At 43.2% G+C, this 21251-nt stretch overlaps 1 protein-coding gene across 3 annotated transcripts in view; it reads right to left on the reverse strand.

Annotated features, from left to right (window-relative positions):
• The window catches only part of SCAF1 (SR-related CTD associated factor 1), a 49654-nt gene that overhangs the window by 13767 nt on the left and 14636 nt on the right, over positions 1-21251 (reverse strand). For all 3 annotated transcript variants that reach the window (XM_077457184.1, XM_077457181.1, XM_077457183.1), the window contains exons 4-8: positions 19323-19432; positions 14924-15054; positions 12211-12335; positions 7504-11088; positions 5357-5439 (exon numbers count right to left, since the gene is read on the reverse strand). In XM_077457184.1, coding sequence (XP_077313310.1) covers positions 5357-5439; positions 7504-11088; positions 12211-12335; positions 14924-15054; positions 19323-19432 — 4034 coding nt within the window. The remainder of the gene's footprint in view (positions 1-5356; positions 5440-7503; positions 11089-12210; positions 12336-14923; positions 15055-19322; positions 19433-21251) is intronic.

Genomic DNA, 21251 nt, shown 5'->3' on the forward strand with positions numbered 1-21251 from the left:
CTGCAGTGTAGTTGAGCATCATGGGAAATGTAGTTCCAAAACATCTGGGGTGCTAAGGTTTGCCATCACTGGCCTAGGCCTTCTTTGGGTAGAGCAACAATTCCCTTTTTTTTTTCCAGATTCTCAGAGTTCTTTGCCATGACGTGCCTGTTGACCTTCCAGTGACCAGTATGAGAGAGAGAGAGCGATAAGACTAAATTTAACACACCTGCTCCCCATTCACACCTAAGACCTTGTAACACAAAAGTCACATGACACATAGAGAAAGAAAAAGGCTAATTAGGCCCAATATGGACATTTTTACTTAGGGGTGCACTCACTTTTGTGGTCAGCGGTTTAGACAGGGCAGAGTACGGCATTCAGGTCTATAGACACAAATGCAGGACTTGGGGAGCGCGCCCGCAAGGTAGACCCCCCCAGAGAGAGCGCTTCTCCTAGGGGGTTATCTGATGCGGGGAGGAGCCGCGAGAGGCGCCGAGGGACCCCAGAAGAGGATGTTCGGTGCCACTCTGTGCAAAACGAACTGCACAGTGGAGGCAAGTATGACACATTTTTTTTTAAAGAAAAAAACGAGCCTTTATAAATAACTTTAATACTCGGCACTTTCATAAAATTCGGACTTCTTATAGCATATGGGGGCTATCCCATTTTACACAATGTTCCAGTATAAGGCCTGGAGCGCTGCTCTAAGCAAGAGGAAAGGTGAGATCTTCCTGGTCCTCAGAACTAGGTCATGTTAAGCTCACTCATGTAGCAGTAACAACAGTAGTGTAAACAGAGAATGCCGCACTCTGAACCCGACCGGAGTGTTGATGGAGATGTCAAACTACCTCAGGCACGGAGGCGGTTTAACATCTTCATCTATACTCCGGTCGGGTTGGAGAGCTTGTTCTTTGTTTACACCATGATGCAAGTCCTGAGAGTATCTTCGTAATTACAGGAAGGAGTTTTTTCCTTGCAAGGGCTTTATACAGGCCGCTTCCACCACTGACAACCTGTGATTCATATGGGCAGAGAAAAAGCCCCATCCACATGTCATATGCCAACAGCAGCACAACCGCCACCGCACGCATGTATGCATGCATTCATAAGTGGTTACATGTGACTAAGGCCTCTGATTGGCCCTGTATTCAGCTCTGCCCACAGCTACTTGCCCAGTTTGTATGTGCTCATAGCACAGAGTGCTACTGCGTCCATCTCTGGAGTTTAGCCACATCTGAATTCTGCAGTCTAGCTACCAGTATGAATGAGCTTTCAAAGTGCCCATAAACATTGCAATCTGATGTGAAAACTCAGACTTTCCATCTTCACCTGGTCTTCCTTACACATTCACAGGCGCTGGATGTTTGAAGGGCCAAGACACGATGATGTCATTCCCACGCACGTGTATGGAAGTCACAGTTGCAAAAGCTCTGAAGGGACAGCATGAGCCGGTGACGTCACCAGCACCTGTAGAATCAGTGAATATCTCCTGAACTGTGCACACTGAGGAGATATTCCTTGTACCTACAGGTAAGCTTTATTAGAATCTTACCTATAGTTACAAGTGCCCAAATTTTGTTTACTACTACTTTACCAGCAAAGTTATAAACATCAGTGGTGCTACGACTGCTTTGTGAATGGCACAGCAGAGGGATCTGGCAGAAATACAAGACTAAATTGCTGTCTGCAACAGACCCCATTGTGAAGCATCTGGGATCCAGAAGTATGGTTCCTACTGTATTTTGCAGCAGAGGCTTAGTGGGGTTTTACTACCAAAGAAAAAAAAGACTTAAAGGATAAGTGCACTTTAGGGCAAAAAAAACGTATCCACCTTTACCTAAACTAAGCCACCCTACCTGTCCACAGATGCACCCTTACTTCAATCAAACAGACGCAGTCTCTAGCGATTGTTCTGAATCCTGGCCATGCTAGTGTAAAACAATTCTATAGATTTTCATTCTGTCATGTCCAGCCTCAAGATAGCCCTAATAGAGATTGATTGGGCTGTAACATACATGCGTGGTCAGGAGATCCAACACTAGATGTAAACAATCCTCAGAAGCCACGGGCATCAGATCAAGGAAAATATGCATCTGTAGAGGTTAGATTAGGTGGAAGGAGTAAAATGATCAAGTGCGCTTTGTCTTAAAATGCATGTATCCTTTAATGGAAATCATAGAAAATATTTTAAGTAACGAATGACGGGTGTCACTGTGGGACACGAGTGTGTTACTTGCATGATCATTAAATAAATATAAAAAAAAAAAAGAAAAAAAAAGGAAAACAAATGCAACCACCACATTAAAGAGGAAGTAAACCCTGATGAGTTTACTTCCTCTTTCATTCCCTGCAAAGGTAAAGCATAATGGACTACTGTGCATCGCATAGTAGTCCATTATGTGTCACTTACTTGACACAGGAGCCAGCGATGTCGACGCATCCATCTTCTTTGTGGGTCTCGCCGCTTTGCCGCTGTCATTCAGCAAAGCCGCAATGACGTCACTCCCGCGCATGCGCACAGGAGCCGCCATGTGCGGCATATCGCTGTTGACGGGTGCCACGCTCAGTGCGCCTGCGGCACATGCGCCGTAGACAGCGATGCCTGTCTTTCGGCAAATATCTCCTAAACCGTGTAGGTTTAGGAGATATTTCTTGGACCTACTGGTAAGCCTTAATCTAGGCTTACCTGTAGGTCAAAGTGTGTTGTAAGGGTTTACAACCACTTTAACCACTTTCAGACCGGACCATTTTGCTGGTAAATGACCAGAGGTCTTTTTACACTTTGGCACTGCGCTGCTTTAACTGGTAATTGCGCGGTCATGCAATGTTGTACCCAAACAAAATTTACGTCCTTTTCTTCCCACAAATAGAGCTTTCTTTTGATGGTATTTGATTGCCTCTGCGATTTTTATTTTTTGCGATATAAACGTAAAAAGACCGCAAATTTTGAAAAAAAATGATATTTTCTACTTTTTGTTATTAGAAAAATCCAATAAACTCAATTTTAGTCATACATTTAGGCCAAAATGTATTCAGCCACATGTCTTTGGTAAAAAAAAAGTCAATAATTGTATATTTATTGGTTTGCGCAAAAGTTGTCACATCTACAAACTAAGGTACGTTTTCTGGAATTTACGCAGCTTTTAGTTTACGACTGCCTATCTCATTTCTTGAGGTGCTAAAATGGCAGGGCAGTACAAAACCCCCCCAAATGACCCCATTTTGGAAAGTAGACCCCCTAAGGAAATTGATAAGAGGCATGTTGAGCCCATTGAATATTTTATTTTTTTGCCGCAAGCGATTGAATAATGACAAAAAAATAATTTTTTTTTTTTTTTTTACACAAAGTTGTCACTAAATGATATATTGCTCACACATGCTATGGGCGTATGTGAAATGACACCCCAAAATAAATTCTGCCGCTTCTCCTGAGTACGGGGATACCACATATGTGGGACTTTTTGGGAGCCTAGCCGCGTACGGGGCCCCGAAAACCAAGCACCGCCTTCAGGCTTTCTAAGGGCGTAAATTTTTGAGTTCACTTCTCACTACCTATTACAGTTTTGAAGGCCATAAAATGCCAAGATGGCACAAAACCCCCACAAATGACCCCATTTTAGAAAGTAGACACCCCAAGCTATTTGCTGAGAGGCATGTTGAGTTCATGGAATATTTTATATTTTGCCACAAGTTGCGGGAAAATTACAAACTTTTTTTTTTTTCCACAAAGTTGTCACTAAATGATATATTGCTCATGCATGCCATGGGCATATGTGAAATGACACCCCAAAATAAATTCTGCTGCTTCTCCTGAGTACGGGGATACCACATATGTGGGACTTTTTGGGAGCCTAGCCGCGTACGGGGCCCCGAAAACTAAGCACCGCCTTCAGGCTTTCTAAGGGCGTAAATTTTTGAGTTCACTTCTCACTACCTATTACAGTTTTGAAGGCCATAAAATGCCAAGATGGCACAAAACCCCCACAAATGACCCCATTTTAGAAAGTAGACACCCCAAGCTATTTGCTGAGAGGCATGTTGAGTCCATGGAATATTTTATATTTTGCCACAAGTTGCGGGAAAATTACAAACTTTTTTTTTTTTTTTTTTTTTCACAAAGTTGTCACTAAATGATATATTGCTCACGCATGCCATGGGCATATGTGAAATGACACCCCAAAATAAATTCTGCTGCTTCTCCTGAGTACGGGGATACCACATATGTGGGACTTTTTGGGAGCCTAGCCACGTACGGGGCCCCGAAAACCAAGCACCGCCTTCAGGCTTTCTAAGGGCGTTACAGTTTTGAAGGCCATAAAATGCCAAGATGGCACAAACCCCCCCCAAATGACCCCATTTTGGAAAGTAGACACCCCTAAATTTAGGGGTACACTAGTGAGACTAGGTAATAAATGGCGGGTGCCCTGAAACTATAAAAAAATAACTAACCAACCAGCGTCACCTGTAACAGTTATATGGTGATCACTGGTGAAAGGGTTAACTAGGGGGCAATCAGGGGGCTTTATGCAGTAGTATATGGGGGTCCCTGGCGCTATAAAAAGCTGCAGCGAACCTAAATACCTACCTGCCTAACTAGCGTCACCTGTGACACTAATACAGCGATCAGAAAAACGATCGCTTATTAGGCTGGGTTCACACTGGAGCGATGCGGGAACGCCACGAATGCGCGGCGGGTTCCCGCATCGCATGCCTCCCGGCGGCAGTTCACACTGCCCTATGCGAACTGCTGGGAGTGTCAGTGAAATGTTACTGACACCCCCAGATCAGTTCGCATATCGCAGTGCGATCTGCAAACTCGGATCGCATGGTGTGAACACCCACGATCTGCCTAGTCTACATAGGCAGACTGCCGTACTGACTCTCTGGGGAACGATCGTGGGTCCCAGCGGACATCGCGTCCGCCGGACCCACTGATTGGCTCCCCCTCTGGCCAATCAGAGAGCACCAACCACTATCTATTACACGAAATGAAGGTACGGGTACGTTATTTCTTGCAATAGAGTTGCCCTGCTGCAGTATATCTGCAGTGGGATTTCTTAAAGTAGTTAAGGAAACTTGAACTTTAGCCTGCCACTAGTGACCTCTGAATAGCATAGTTCTCTAGCTGTCTGGCACAACTACTTTTGATTCACTGCCCCAAACATGCAAGTAAACAGTGAAGTCAGAACCCCTGACCTGCCATATTTGCCCTGGGACAGCAACTCAAAATACCCAAACCATTAGATCCACACAAGAACTGGGGAACTAGCATTTGTACAAGGGGGTCAGCCATAGCAACCTCAATATTTTCCCTTCACAAAGATTATGGTATTTGTGGAAGAACGAGAAATAAAACTATTTATTGAGTAAACACCTGATTGGTGGCTTGGATTAGCTCCTGTGCCTTGGCTCGGCTTGCCATGTTCGCCTCCTCCATCTTGAATAGGAGTGCAGTCACTGTAGACACACAAACAAAATGTATTAATAGAGAAATGGGGGGGGGGGGTGAGACCCTAACAAGTCACATCTGTATCACAGCTGGTCAACAGAGCTCCTCTACTAAGCCCCATTTACATCGAAAACTATTACCACCATAAAACACCAGTTATATTCTATGAGCAAACAAAATACTGGGGCCCAAAAACCTGATTCATACTAAGCGTTCTATTGTGCTGTGTTAACGGATGTGTTATGGCACACAATTAATTTATTATTTATTTTTTGAAAAAGGTGGACTTTAAAAGCATCTAAAGCTGAATTTCAGTTGAAAAGCTTAAAACACAGATGAAATGCATATAGTAGACCTGTAATATTGCTACAAAAAGATTTGTATTTTGGTGCATCCAGTCATAGGATTTACACAGCTCTGCTGCACAGTACAGCCCTGTTCAGCAGCGGAGAGACTCTCTGCTGCAGTTTTTCCTTCACTTACAGGTCTAATCCCACAATATGGCTGGACAGTAAAAAGATTAGGCCTCATGCATGCTGGGTATTTGTATTGCTGCTCTTAGGGGCGTCTGGATTTTTTTTTCTGCCTCTAAAACACCCCTGCGGGTTAGCATATGTGTCCTTGCGCACATAGACTTTTAGAGGAGATTAGAGGAAGAAAAAAAAAAAAAAAAAAAAACAGCCAGCGCATCCAGGAGCAGCAGTGTTTTGACAGAGAAAAAAAAAAAAACACTTCATGCATAAAAATGCATTTAGGCTCGGTTCACACGGGCGACTTGTCCAGGCAACTTAGCCGCCTGACAAGTCGTGCTCCGTTCTGTACTATGGAACCGTTCTAATAGGAGCGACTCAAGTCGCTCCGACTTAGAAAAAAGTTTCCTGTACTACTTTTGGGGCGACTTCAGGCAACTTGCATTGACTTCTATACAGAAGTCGTTTTGCAAGTCGCCGCTGAAGTCGTTTGCAGGTCGCGTCTGTGAGTCGCGCTGCAAGTCGTGCCGCCCCTGTGTGAACCGAGCCTTAAGCATTAAATCATTTTAAAAGGCCAGAATAAATTATTAGTCTGGCCAATTAAATGAATTGGTGCCCAAGCGCTCGACGCTCCTAAACATGTTAAAAGCGTTTACGAGCATTGAGTGTTTTTTTATGCTAAAATGCCAGGAGGAAAGGCATCTAGGAGAAATGGCCAAAGTGTCTAGTGTGCATGAGGCCAAAGCAACACACTGAAGAGCCAACATATCCATCATCTCCCCCTATCAGCATGCTCCTTGCACTCCTGGCTCTTCAAACAAGATCTTTACGATATCCATTCCTCCCCAAGTCTGAGCTCAACTGCACAGTCTGTAAACCAAGACTGCAAGGTGACATGTCAATTTTAGGTAGTTACACTGCTTGAATTAAAAAAAAAAAGAAAAAAAAAAAAGGGGGGGGGGGGTATTCGACATACCAGCTATGCTTCAGAAGCAGAATTGCCAACAACCATGGAGTGATTGGAATTATTTCAGATCCTGGTAAAATCGCACATAACTAAACCACAAATCAGTTTTATAAATTATATTTAGGAGATATCTGTGCTTGAGGAGTTCTTAGGGCTGAACACCTCCTGTGGCAACATTCTGAATTTTGTGTATTTTATAAAGAACACAACTATACCTGCACTGCATGGGTTTACTTCTCATTTTTGTTTAGGGGAGAGGAGAAGGGCGCTATACTTACATAAACCTGCAGCACAAAACCGGTCCGGCACTCCAGAGGTCTTGATTTGTGGACTGTTCTTGCAGTCATCAAACCCAGAGCAGGATCCATAGACCATGAACAGTCCTGCTGGACTGTGGGGGAGCGCCAGTTTTCAGTGGAACGAAGGATCGGGCAAGTATAAGCCATTTCCACACCCCTAGACAAAACAAGCAGCTGACCAATGTAGTGCGGTACAGGCCCACTGCATGGGAAAACTTTTTTTTTTTTGCCTGGAATTGGGCTTTAAACTTGGAAAAACATTTTTTCCTTGATATGCATAGTAACCAGTCCCATAAGAATATATTCCTAGAAATAAAAAAACAAAAATCAACTTACATGCCAAGACCCCACTTGTGGTGCAGTCCACGCCTGACTGGAGGTTCCATGGTATCGGTGCTGGGGGTGGTGGGGGAGGAGGCGGTGGACGGGGTGCCTCTTCCTTAACCTCAGAAATACTGTCAACCACCAAGTCAGTAATTCTTTCTGAGTCTATAGGGAGCTCCTCGGGCAAGAATGAAACATCTGGAGTCTTGCAGCTGCTGTCTACAGTCTGGGAATCAGGGGTCAGCTCTTGCTCATTGGCTGGCTTGGGAGGACTTGGAGGTTTTACTTTAATCTCGGTTTTCTCATTATCAGACCATATCGATTCTTCTTTGGGTTCAATTGGGCTTAATATCTCCTGACTGCAGCTATCTGCTTTCGACTTTTTTAAGGAGGCTTTTGTCTTCAGCTTCTTTTTTTTCTTTTCTAAAGTTCCCTTAGGTTTAATAAGAATCCCCGTAGCGCCAACAGGCTTCATTTTCTTAACACCAGTTTTCATTTTTAAACCCTTCATTTTTTTAGGCCGTAAAAGAGGTTCTTTGACATCAACTGTTTCAAGTTTAGGTCGACCACTCTTAATATCAGTTATCTTTTCATCAGATTTTAGGAATGGGGAGCGGCTTTCTCTGTCTCTGCTGAATTTGACCCCAATAGATCCAGCTTCTTTGACAGTTGTGGTGCTGCTTACACCTTCACGGATCAACACAGCCACTTTAGACTGAAGTTTTACTTTCCTAGTTGAGCTTCCTTTGCTGTCTTTATGACTTGCTTTAAGTTTCTTTGGAGTTTTATCCTTATCAGAACGAATTTTATCTCGGTCTAACTTCAAGGGCTCAGGTTCTGGATCAGAACAGTCTTTAAAACGTTTTTTATACCGGTCGCGGCTGTCATCTGGGTAAGCTCTTTTTCTATCTCTATCTTTGGAAGCTCTCTGTCGGTTTTCTCTTTCTTCTTCTACCCGCTTTGTTGTAAAGTCCATAGGTATCCTTCTCTTGCTGGAATCAGACTTCATAGAATGCCTTTCAAAAACCCTGTTAGATTTTCCATCCCGGTCATCAACAGTTTCTCGGTCAGAATAGGTGTCAAAACTCAGTCCTTCTGAATCATACAGAACCTCTCTTTTCCCAGAAAGTTCAGGAGTACGAAGCAATTCTTCACGCTCTAGTTTCTCTTCCGGGTTCACAGTAATAGTTCTCTTTATAGTAAAAAGATCCGCATTATTGAGCTCTTGTATTGAGGGCGGTACCACTGAGCGGCTGTCTCGTCGCCTCCTCTCCAAGAGTGGAGGATTGTCAACCTTGGGTTCATCTAAAGTATGCCTGGGCCTTGCCTTCTCCTTTTCTCTCCTATCATTTGAGTGCCGGGAAGATCTTCGATCTCTATCTCTTTCTCTGGACCTTGAACGTGATCTTTTCTTCTTTTTCTTTCCATCTACCCGATGCTTGTCCTTATGCTTATCTTTTCGAGACCGCTCCATACTGACAGAGCGTGATCGACGCCTCTTCTCTTTCGATTTTGATCTGCAACTTTTTCTCCTTTCAGCTGAAGGACGTGAAGACCCTACGGCAGACAAGCTAGTGCTAATGGAAGGGGACCAAGAACGTGACCTCCTACGTTCTCTAGAGCGTGAACGAGAAACCTTACTGCCCTTATAAGAACGTGACCTAGAGCGTTTGCGGTCTTTGTTATCTTTCGTTTTTTTCGAACTAGACCAGGTAGTAGTAGTAGTAGTAGTAGTATTAGTTCGTGGTTCCTTGGACCTTTTCCTTTCCCTGGATCTTTTTCTTTCACGTTTGGACTTCTTGCGACTATGAGAGCTAGATGGAGAGCGAGATTTGGAGCGTTTTTTTGACTTTGGTGGAGTCTCCGATTTCCTACGATACCTCTCTCTGCGTTGGTTTGTAATCTTTCGTCTCAAATCCAGTCCCTTCCATCTGTTGTCCATCTGATTTTCTCCAAAGTCAATTTGCAAAGCTCCTTCTTCATCTGAATCTGCATGCAGAGAAAGGAAATCATCACCTTCAACCATTCTAAGTGGTCTATCTACGACTCGACATCGGCTCCGGAACACAGGCACAGGGCTAAAACAATCTTCATCTGGCTGGACTATCTCCCCTTCTTCAATTTCAGAATCATATTTCCGATCTGAATCATCATCACGATCTCTCCTTTCAGATGAATGTTTCCGTTTATGCCGCGATCTAGACTCACTTCCCAGCTTGGCAATTTTTTCTAACCGTAAATAAGATTTCATATCAGGCTTGGCAAGGGATTCCAGAGAAACCTTTATTTCAACCTTGGACTTAGATTCGGCTTCAGATGTAAAGTCAGTATTCCTGTTAAAATCCATACCTGGATCCACTGTAAATACACGCCTTATAGGCTCTGATGATGCTTCTGCCATACTTGTTTCTTCAAGTGTTGAATCAGCAACTGGTGGTTCTGGAATACTTTTCTCCTCTGATACCTCTGGTGACACATCATCTACCTCCCCTTCATCTGGTGTGTCCATGTCTATACTGGAGCTAGGACTGTAGGGTTCAAAATCTAGCTTTGAAACATCCTTTGAAACAGAGTCAGAACGTTCCTTAGAACTCCTCTGCTCAGTTTTGTTACTTTCCACTTCAGTACTTCTCTCATGTTCATCATTTGGTAGGCCTTTATCAGATTCTACAGATTTAAAACCTTCATTCGTTTTCTCAGAGCCTGGAATGTCTTGGCTCAAACTATTTTCATCATAAATACCAGCCAATGCTTCAGAGATTCGACCTTCGGGGGGAGTCTCACTCCCAATTTCATCATCATCATCATCATCATCTTCATATGGCGAAGGGCTGCGTTCAGAGGAACTTGCATTGGAGCCAGTGGGCTCAAACGGGTCATACTTTTGATCTTCCTGGTCATCTGTTTCCTTCTCTGGGGAGTCTGCATAAATATAGTCTCCATTCACATTTTCCTCATCTGTGGGGTGGAAAGGGTCATAAATATCTAGATCCTGGGATTGGTTTGACTGTACCTCACTGCCACCTGCAGAAAGCATAGGGTTCTGGGAACAGGAGGAAGAAGAGGATGAAGATCCACTATCTTTTTCTAAAGAGCCATGAGATTGAGTATGCTGGCTGTTTACTGTGGAGCTCTCTCCTCCAAGAGGTCTTTGCTGCCCACCTGTTACCCCAGTCCCATTTCCCAAAGCTAGTCCCCATGACTCTAATGCATTTGGTGTATTTTTAACTAATGTATTGCCATTTATTAGACTAGTCCTCTCTGTGCATGTGTCATTTTGTATCCTATTTGCAGAGAAGGCATCCAGCAGACCTTTAGGTGTCCAGTGAATTCCAGGGAGCATGGGTTCTACTGAAGCATTTACATGGAGGGAAGTTCTGTCTGCAGGTTTTTGGAAAGAACTATGTATGTTCTGTTCTGAACGAGAGTCTGCACTCATTCGAGTTCTATTCAATTTTCTGGGGGTACATGGGTTTATGTTGATATGAGACATAGGGGTTCCAAAGAATTCCTCAAATCTTGAAGGCCTAGTTGCTGTCTCTTGGTGGACTGTTGATTGTCCTTGTGTGAACTCCTGCCCTGGGGTACTCAAGCACGCTACAAGAGAGAAAAAAAAATAAAAAAAATGTAAAATGTTAAATTTCATGTTTTAAACAACTTTTTTTCCAACTAAACTATTGCTATCAAATGGGGGCTGTCAAGGAGAGGGGACAGGTTTTTGACAAGGAAACATTCAGGGTCTTTTAGATACCAAATGTCTCCCCCTATTGTCTATCCAAGCAGATCAAGCAAAACATGTGCCTGATTGACTTGTCTACCTGGCCAGAGCTGCCAAGGTTTGACAGCATTGAACCTGGAAGCACTCAGAACTAAGTAATTATGGGTTCTCGCCACAGAGGGGGGTGGGGGAAAATCAGTGATTAAAGGGCTTGTAAACCCTCATGGTTTTTCAACTTAATGCAGTCTATGCATTAAGGTGAAAACTTTTTTTTAGCACTGCAGCCCCCCGTTTTACTTTCCTGGACGCTGTCATCCTCTGTCCGGGAACGAGCACACCATCGCTGGTGTCTCTTATCCCGATTGGATTGATAGCAAAGCAGTCATTGGCTACCGCTGCTGTCAATCAATTCCAATGACGCGACGCCAGGGGGCAAGGCCGAGTCCCGCATTCTGTGTGAATGGACCCAGATGCAGGACTTTGGAGCGAGCCCGCACGGGTGTCCACCAAGTAGAGCACTTCTCCAATGTGGACACTCAATGCAGGGAGCAATGAACTGCACAGTGGAGGCAAGTATGACATTTTATTTTTTAAACAAGGAGGGAGGTCCATAACCCCTTTAAAGTTTCTCTAATCTTTCTCCACTGGCTAGCCTGAGCACCAGTCCAGGGCTCCCAGGATCATGTGGGGACACATTCCAGCCCTGTAGAAAAACCATTGACATCACAACTTAGAATTAGCCATATAAAACAAGCTAACATGCCATGACATGTGGGACATCATTAGCGAAAGGGTTAAACTGCAAAGGCATTGATCCATTTTCTTGTGCAGGCTAGTGCTTCAATGTGAAGAACTTCTTAAACCTTCAAAGTTTCTATGCAAATACAGGCTATTGGAAAGCCCACATTTGGCTTGGAAGCACTTCAACACTGTCAAAATCTGCATAAGTGGTTATAGTTTACTAATCACTACTTATATTGTTCCATAAAAATAAAAAATACCAGTTTTTTGAAATCTCCAGGGTCTTGCTCTTCTGAAGATTCTTGGTGGGACATTGGCGTAAGAGCTGGCATCCCCGACATGAATTTCTGCAACCAGCTCGAGTTCATCTATGCCCTCCTCAGCACTGAAAAGATGGGGAAAAAAAGGCTTGCATTATATGGTTTTGAAAAAGTAAGACTGCTAAACCTAAAGAAGACAATGCTCCTGGTACTGTGCACTATAAGTTCTCATTCACACAAGGCAAACTATACTGTATGCCTATACAGGGCCTTGTTTTTTTTATTAAACCAAAGACCTGGTACAAAGTCAATATAGAAAATGGAATTAGTCAGAAACAGCATAATGTACATCAACAGTGAGGGCAGGGGTTGATTTTTTTTTTTGCTTGGATGGGAATTCCATTTAAGGATAATTTGGCATAACAGAAAAGATACAAAAGTGACAATTTTGTGTGTCTAGGCCTCTGCTCGTCATCTTGAATCTCCAGCAACATTAACTCCAGTGAAAATGGGAGCGACAACTGCAGGCGGGTATTCACATTTTCCATTAACACACCCCAAAATCGGGCCACTCTTGGACACGCCCAAAACATATGTAGGTATGTGCCTATGTCATCCCCCACAGCATGTACAGTTGTGTTCTCTGTGGATAAATTCTATGCAGCCTCTTGGGGGTAAAGTAGTTACATAGTAGGTGAGGTTGAAAAAAAGACAAGTCCAACCTATGTGTGCGATTATGTGTCAGTATTACATTGTATAGCCCTGTATGTTGTGGTCGTTGAGGTGCTTATCTAATAGTTTCTTGAAACTATCAGTGCCCCCCCCCCCCACTGAGACCACCGCCTGTGGAAGGGAATTGCACATCCTTGCCGCGCTTACAGGACTCTGGAGAAACTTTGTCTGGATGAGTTTATCCCAGGAAGAGATCAACAGTCTGGTACTGTCCTAAAAGTAGTCCTCCCTATCTAGGGCAGGTAAGTCAGCCTTCTACAGGGCCGTGTTTAACTGTACGGGGATGCACAGGTGTTCCTTGCATCCCTGTGCAGACAGTCTCATTGATGTTTATTGGGACACAGCGGCTGCACAGACACAGCCACTGTGTCCCAATATAATATCCATATAGATGCGATGTCAGTAAGTGTGAGTCGGAGGTCATGTACTTCTTTGTCCTAATAGACATCAATGGGCCTGTTTGCACAGGGATGTACAAAATACCTGTGCAGGTAAAAGACGGCCTTGCAAGAGCATATGGTATAATACATCACGCATGAACGAGGCGCAAGACAAAACAATTTCCTAACAAATGCTTAAGTGGATATACAGTGAGGGGGGAAAAAAGTATTTGATCCACTGCTGATTTTGTACGTTTGTCCAATGACAAAGAAATGATCAGGTCTATAAATATAATGGTAGGTTGATGGGACTTGTAGTTTTGCAGCAGCTGAAGGTCCGCTAATTGCATATCCCTGCCCTAAAGTATCATTTAAAGGGCAACTACCCATTAAAGTTGTCTTCTAATAAAGTCTACCACTTGCCTGACCGCAGGCAGCCTGGGCTTAAATTTACCCTTCAGCTACAATCCAGTGATCTTACTGCCAAAACGAATCCAGGTGGCTTCAGGTCATTCTGCACATGCATGCAGTGGCCCATTCATGTCTATGTGCAGCCATACTCATGCTGGCCTCCATTAGTTGCTCAGAATACCACTAGCCCCATAGGAATGAATAGGAGTGCTGGATGTATATACACATGAATGAAATGAATATAATATAAATATATATAAAGCTCATAAAGTAAATCTGTTCCCCAATCTCCTCTTATGAACGAAGGCAGAAGCAACAATTAATTTGTCTTCTATACAGGTAACAAGCTGAGAATAGGAGCACTCTTTTATTTAATTATTTTATTTATTGAACCAGAAGTTGCATTATACATATTAAAAAAAAAAAAAGAAAAAAAAAAAAAAAAGAAAAAAAGGAGTGCTTCAAAAATACAATTACATCGGTATGCTGGCAACATACGGCATCAGAGCTACACAGGTAACAAGCATAACCGAGCATACACAAGAAAAAAAGGGGACCAATTCTAAGTGGGGCAGGTAAGAGACATTTCAGATAAAAAGCACAAGGGAGAATATCTCCAGGATTCCCAACATATAAAGGATTGGTGCGGTGAGGAGTTTACTGCTCCTCCACCGCTCCTCCCTATTGAAATCAATTGAAATAATATTGAAATAAATGGGGCAGCCCGGCTATACTGCCGGTAAAACACTGCTATTGCGGCGCATTGCTGGTGCTTTTGACCCTTTCTCGGCCGATAGCAAGGGTTAAAAGCACCCCACTAGTGGCCGAAATGCGCCGCAAATCAGACAGTAAAACGCAGCTAAAAAATAGCAGCATTTTACCGCCGACGCTATGGGCGGCGCAGTGTGAAAGGGATCTGAATGTATTGATTGGACAGAGCACTGTGTAAGCTATTTAGGAAAGCCAGTTAAAATGATTTTCCATTTCTGCTAGAGCTCCAGTATATTTTCCATACAAGAAAAAGACATTATTGCACAAACATCAATTATATTAATGAGAGTTTCTAAACACCGTTACTTAGAGCAGGTGCATTGTGTGCATATAAAAAGATAGAAAAGACAACCATGAAAACAAGTTTCCACAGACATTAAACATCACAAATAAAAAAAAAAAGAAAAAATTATACTTACTACAAGTCTTCAAAATCTAGACTTTCTTCCACAAAGTGGGGAAGGCGAGACCCTGGTGTAGTTGTATTGTACATCTTTTCTATATACTCCAAAGCACTTGCAAAGTTAAACAAATCAGAAGCTCCCGAAATCTATAAAAAAAAAAAAGAAATTCCAATCACTTAAGGTACGTTAAATTTGCACTTTCATGTAGAGGTGTCACACATCAACTTGCATTTCTTTGTGTGCGGACATACATTTTCATGCACGTTTGCAAAGCATTCCTGAATCTAAGGGGGGATTCACACATAGTGCAGTGATAGACATTGTACTGCATTGTAAAACACTTGTTACTGCAAGGACACACATTCACACTGCAAAATAGCCCAGAGCGGCTCTACAATGCATGTGACTGCAGCACACTGTACAGAACTGGATGGCACTGTACAGCTGCGAAGCACATCGTGCTGCTGTACACAGTGCCATGAATGAAGTACACTTCAAATAACATTTAAACAAAAAAAAAAAAAAGTGGGGGGGAGGGGGGGGGGAGCTGCCCAATACGCTGACTTGCGCACTACACTGCCCCCTACCGCAGTCGGTAACAGTCAGCTGCCAGAGGGGTAAAGCATTCCAGCAGCTGTCCGTTCTAGTGTCTATTTTCCCTAATATTTACAGTGGGTAGGATTAACGTTGACCAAGGTTCCAAGGTTTGTTTATATCCCTTATCAACATGCACAGGTGGAGCTTACAGAAATATGTCTAGGTAACCAGCCTTTGGCCAAGCATGCAAAAGACCATTTCTTCATGGGGGGGGGGGGGGGATGGGTTGGAACGACAGGCTGGCAAGCAGTAGAATTGTGAGATTTTATAAATGTTACCGAGCTAGATCACCATATTACGTTGAAGACATATTGTATGTTTCTATCGAAACCCTTAAAAGCTGGAGTTTTGGCACTCTCCTTGCATGCTGTATGTTACTGGACACAATTACCAGCCTACAGAAGTCTATAGGGATTATCCTGAAAAAAAATAAAAAGCACCAAATGCTGCACAGAGAGCAGATTTCCGGGTTGAGAGAACTAACAGTTGTTCTACTGACTTATAATCCTCAAAATCATTGTTATGCCATGTACACACGATCAGATTATCCGGCGGACTTGGCGACAGAAGAATGGGCCACCGCTAGGAAAAGAGCTGGAAGAAGAAAAACGGAGGCCCGGCAAGAAGAACCGAAGAGGGGGACAAGACCCCCGAAGTCAGAAGAAGACCCTCGGACAATGGCGACGAAGAAAGCTGGGGCTCCTCCGCTAGTAAAAGAGCAGAAGATAACGGAGGAGTCTGACGAGAAGACCCCCCAAGACGGAAGACCACCGGAGCTGTGCAATAAATTATTTTAAAAACGTGTTGTGTTTTTTTCTTTACACTTTTTTTTACCAGGTGAATGGGTATGGGCTTATTAAAAGGGGGCTCCCAGATTCTGATAAGCCCCCCGCCCGCAGACCCCGTCAACCAACAGCCAGGGTTGTCGGGAAGAGGACCTTGTCCTCATCAACATGGGGACAAGGTGCTTTGGGGTGGGGGGCTGCAGGGCCCCCCTTCTCCAAAGCACACCCCCCCCCCCATGTTGAGGGGAATCGGCCTGGTACAGCTTGGGAGGGGGACGCTCGCTCGTCCCCATCCTCTTTCCTGACCGGCCGGGCTGCATGCTTGGATAAGGGTCTGATATGGACTTCGGGGGGACCTCCACGCCATTTTTTTGGCGTAGGGCTTCCCCTTTAAGTCCATATCAGGTGACGGGACCAGCGACATGTCAATCTCGCCAACGAAAACGGGCGACACTGACCTTCTGCGCTAGTCCCAGCTACCTGGAGCTGCGTTCAAAACAAACAGACTTTTCTCCGTGTGTGGGCAAGTCCGTTACTTTCAAAACTCTGCGGACTCCCGCCATAGTCCGGCGGTTTGTCCACCAGACCTACTCCACTGGCAAAGTCCGGTCGTGTGTGGGCAGGTCCGCTCGTTCGGAAAGTCCAGCGAACCTCCGCTGCAAAGTCCGGCGGTTTGAACACAGAATTGTTGACATTTTTGCAGATTTATTAAAAAAGAAAAAACTGAAATAACACATGGTCCTAAGAATTCAGATCCTGTGCTTTGACACTCATATTTAACTCCGGTGCTGTCCATTTCTTCTGACCATCCTTGAGATGGTTCTACACCTTCGTTTGAGTCCAGCTGTGTTTGATTATACTAATTGGCCTTGATTAGGAAAGCAACACTCGAGCCCCAACACACAGTTTATTCTGTGGGGGTTCAAATCAGGCTTTCAGTGGAGAAACTTCACCCTGCAATTGAGTTTCTGCCCTAAAGCTGTTCCCCAGCCAAATAATAAAAACCCAGATATCCACCGATTGATTCTCTTCAAAGAAACCAGTCATGTGCAAAATGAGGAGGTTGCTAAATCTGAGCTCACCTCATGAAAGTACAAGATTTACAAGTTACTGATCCAGGACAAGTATGCAGATGAGGACTTTCCTGACCTGCATTGTTGTCCGTGAAAGTATTAACGTTTGTGAGCTAGTATAACAGGAAGGTAACTAGTAATATACAGAAGTTGGACAGAAAAAACAGACCCATATATTTTCAAAAATGTATTACTTCCTGGATGACATTAACAGTATCTAGAAAAGTTTTTACTGGTTTCCTGCACTTGCTTTATAATTTGATCAATTATTCCCTACAGCAAGGATATGCAATTAGCGGACCTCCAGCTGTTGCAGAACTACAAGTCCCATGAGGCATAGCAAGACCCTGACAGCCACAAGCATGACATCCAGAGGCAGAGGTATGATGGGACTTGTAGTTTTGCAGCAGCTGAAGGTCCGCTAATTGCATATCCCTGCCCTAAAGTATCCATCATTTAAAGGGCAACTACCCATTAAAGTTGTCTTCTAATAAAGTCTACCACTTGCCTGACCGCAGGCAGCCTGGGCTTAAATTTACCCTTCAGCTACAATCCAGTGATCTTACTGCCAAAATGAATCCAGGTGGCTTCAGGTCATTCTGCACATGCATGCAGTGGCCCATTCATGTCTATGTGCAGCCATACTCATGCTGGCCTCCATTAGTTGCTCAGAATACCACTAGCCCCATAGGAATGAATAGGAGTGCTGGATGTATATACACATGAATGAAATGAATATAATATAAATATATATAAAGCTCATAAAGTAAATCTGTTCCCCAATCTCCTCTTATGAACGAAGGCAGAAGCAACAATTAATTTGTCACCTGCGGTTTCAGAGCCAACTTTCCCTAGTCGTTAGCAGCTGATCCACCAGATCTGTGTTTGAGCAGCTGTCTTGAAGGGCAGGGGAGGCATCAGGGGTCTAATAGACCCCAGGTGTCAAAAAAAATAAAAAAAATAAAACGAATACCTCACACTGCTCAATGCGATCCGATATATGTGGCAGCTTAGTATTAACCACTTGTCATTCAACTTATGTATATATCAGTCCTGGACAGCAAGTGGTTATACCAGGATCATAACTGCAGCATTGATCCTGGTACTATTTTTTGAGCAGGTGGCTGCTTCCGTCCCTTGGCCCTCCCATTGTACCGGAGCGCTCGGGACCATTGTAAGCAGTCGGATTGGCAGACCCAGAAAATTTGTTCTCCAATCTCCTCTAATGAATAAAGTCAGAAGTGACAGGGATTTTGTCATCTCCAGTTTGAGTTGCCTTTGCCTAGCTGTTAAAGAGGAAGTTAACCCTAATGGGGTTTAGGAGATATTTCTTGGACCTACAGGTAAGCCTTACCTGTAGGTCAAAGTGGTCTGTAAGGGTTTACAAGCACTTTAACTATGACTTGTGAGGCACCTAATGATGATATAAGGTTGGCAGGACCAGACCCAACTTATGTCAGTGACCAAGAAGACCAACACTGGGTTCCCTGGCCAGGTTGGTATGGGAAGGAAAAAAAAAAAAAAAAAAAAAAAAAAAATAAAAAAACATATGGGGTAAGGAGGATGAAATGCAATTTGTCTAGCTACTTCTGCAAATCAGCTTCCAATGTCTCATTTACACATCTAGCCTCCTCACCATATAGCGATTTAACATCCCCACAATTGTCCGCTAGCATGGACCTTCTTCCCAACAAGCGGTAATGACAACTCAGGGAATAGCAGAGTGATCTGGCTAGCAAAGATGTGTTTTGCAAGAACGGCTGACAGAACTTACAAATCCTGTGTTAGATAAGAGGGTACATATACATATACACACACCATATATATTTATTATTTAGTTTAGACATGTGTCTGGAATGAATCCTGAATCTATGAAGGCGTTGATAATGCAATAAAATTTCAGAGAATATTAGAAATTGCATATGACAATATTGTCACCAAAAATGATGAAATGCATACATTGCTCTCATTCTCCACACTTAGATGTTTAGCCTCTTCTGCATTTGCAAGCCTCTTCACTTGTTTCTTTTTACATGTCTTTTTCAGCTTAGGACATTTTGGTTTGGGATCTAAAACAGAAGAAGAAAAATATAATGTATACAGAAGATACAAGAGTATTCATGTTCCCTCTGCCCACCATTTCCCATCCCTGATATAAATTAAATGAAAAGAAGGTGACCCAAACAACCAAGCTCAGTAATAAGCAAAGTCCATTTTTCATCAGCATCATTCAAAAGTAGACTCTCTATTTAAACTTTGATATTACACACATTTCTTTGCTGTTCACACAGTGATTCTAGGCAGTCTATTTCCAGGCTTTATAGTGTCAGTAGTGTTGCTCAACAATGCAGCATATACCTTAGGATGGGGAGCTATTCGGGAGTAAAGCATAGTACACTTTTTTTTTCATTCAGCCCAGCAGATGCCAGAAACTTGTCTTGCCCTGTGTAATTTTTTAAAAAAATAACCAATGCTAACGAGACATAATGGGGTTGATTTACTAATAGTTGATAGTGCAAAATCTGGTAAGTTTGATATTTTGTTGCTTTCAGTTACAGCTGCACGATTCTGGCTAAAATGAGAATCACATTTTTTTTGCTTAGAATAAGTATAACGATTCTCTCACTTTTCTCGCAATGTAACATCTTCTTTCACATTATACAAAAATAAAAAATAAAAAAATGGGCTTTACTGTTTAGTTTTTTTTTAAATGACGTTTATATTATAATATTGCAACAACCACCATTTTATTTTTTTAAGGTCTCCGCTTAAAAAAAATATATATATATATAATAATAAGTTTGGTTGATCCAAGTAATTTTCGAGCAGAAAATAATGACTTTTACTTGTAAACAACAAATGTCAAAAGGTTTGGTCTTTAAATGGTTAAAACTTCCCTCATCTACATGCTGGAGTTCTTCCTTTGAGGAAAGAACAAAAAGATTTGTTTCTACTTATTAGCATTGTAATAAAACTTGGCAGGCTGCCCAGATAATTTTTTTCCAGCTGTGAGAACTCTGCACTTGTTAGAAAGATGTCGGGAAGGGAAAAAGATTGCGATTTTGATTCTTAACGATTAGTTGTGCAGCTCTTTCAGTTAGTCTTCAACCGCAAAGCGTATGGACAGCTTTACAGCTCTGTGTTGAGTGATCCAAGCTTGGATCCAGAGCATAAAGTGAAACTCCACACAAAACAGGTTAAAAACAGTAAACCTTCAATATGTATTTCTACCATTTGCCCCAGGATTTGTAAATCTGTAGCACTGCAAGTTAAAAACCTCTGCCCCACTGCACAGTTAAACTGGCTATACACTATACAATTTAATTTAGATTCTTTCATCTAGATTTACCAAAACTAGGGGTGCACCAAATGGAAATTTTGGTACCGAAAATTAAGGATGCACAAGGCCAAAAACCGCAACTGATAACAGTGCTTTAAAAATATTCATATACAATTGTATTACATTTGACTTTTTAATTAATATCAATTTAAAATTGATATGAATTTATTGTTGGCCATTATTGGCACCTTTAGTGCAAGAAAGGTCAAGGAAAATTCAGTATGCAGTCTCCGACCCTCTCCCGCATCGTGTCCCCAGTCTCCGACCCTCTCCCGCATCGTGTCCCCAGTCTCCGACCCTCTCCCGCATCGTGTCCCCAGTCTCCGACCCTCTCCCGCATCGTGTCCCCAGTCTCCGACCCTCTCCCGCATCGTGTCCCCAGTCTCCGACCCTCTCCCGCATCGTGTCCCCAGTCTCCGACCCTCTCTCGCATCGTGTCCCCAGTCTCCGACCCTCTCTCGCATCGTGTCCCCAGTCTCCGACCCTCTCCCGCATCGTGTCCCCAGTCTCCGACCCTCTCCCGCATCGTGTCCCCAGTCTCCGACCCT

Source organism: Lithobates pipiens, unplaced genomic scaffold (assembly GCF_037356315.1).
Source record: "Lithobates pipiens isolate NorthernLeopardFrog02 unplaced genomic scaffold, aLitPip1_a1.2 Scaffold_27, whole genome shotgun sequence".
NCBI lineage: Eukaryota > Metazoa > Chordata > Amphibia > Anura > Ranidae > Lithobates > Lithobates pipiens.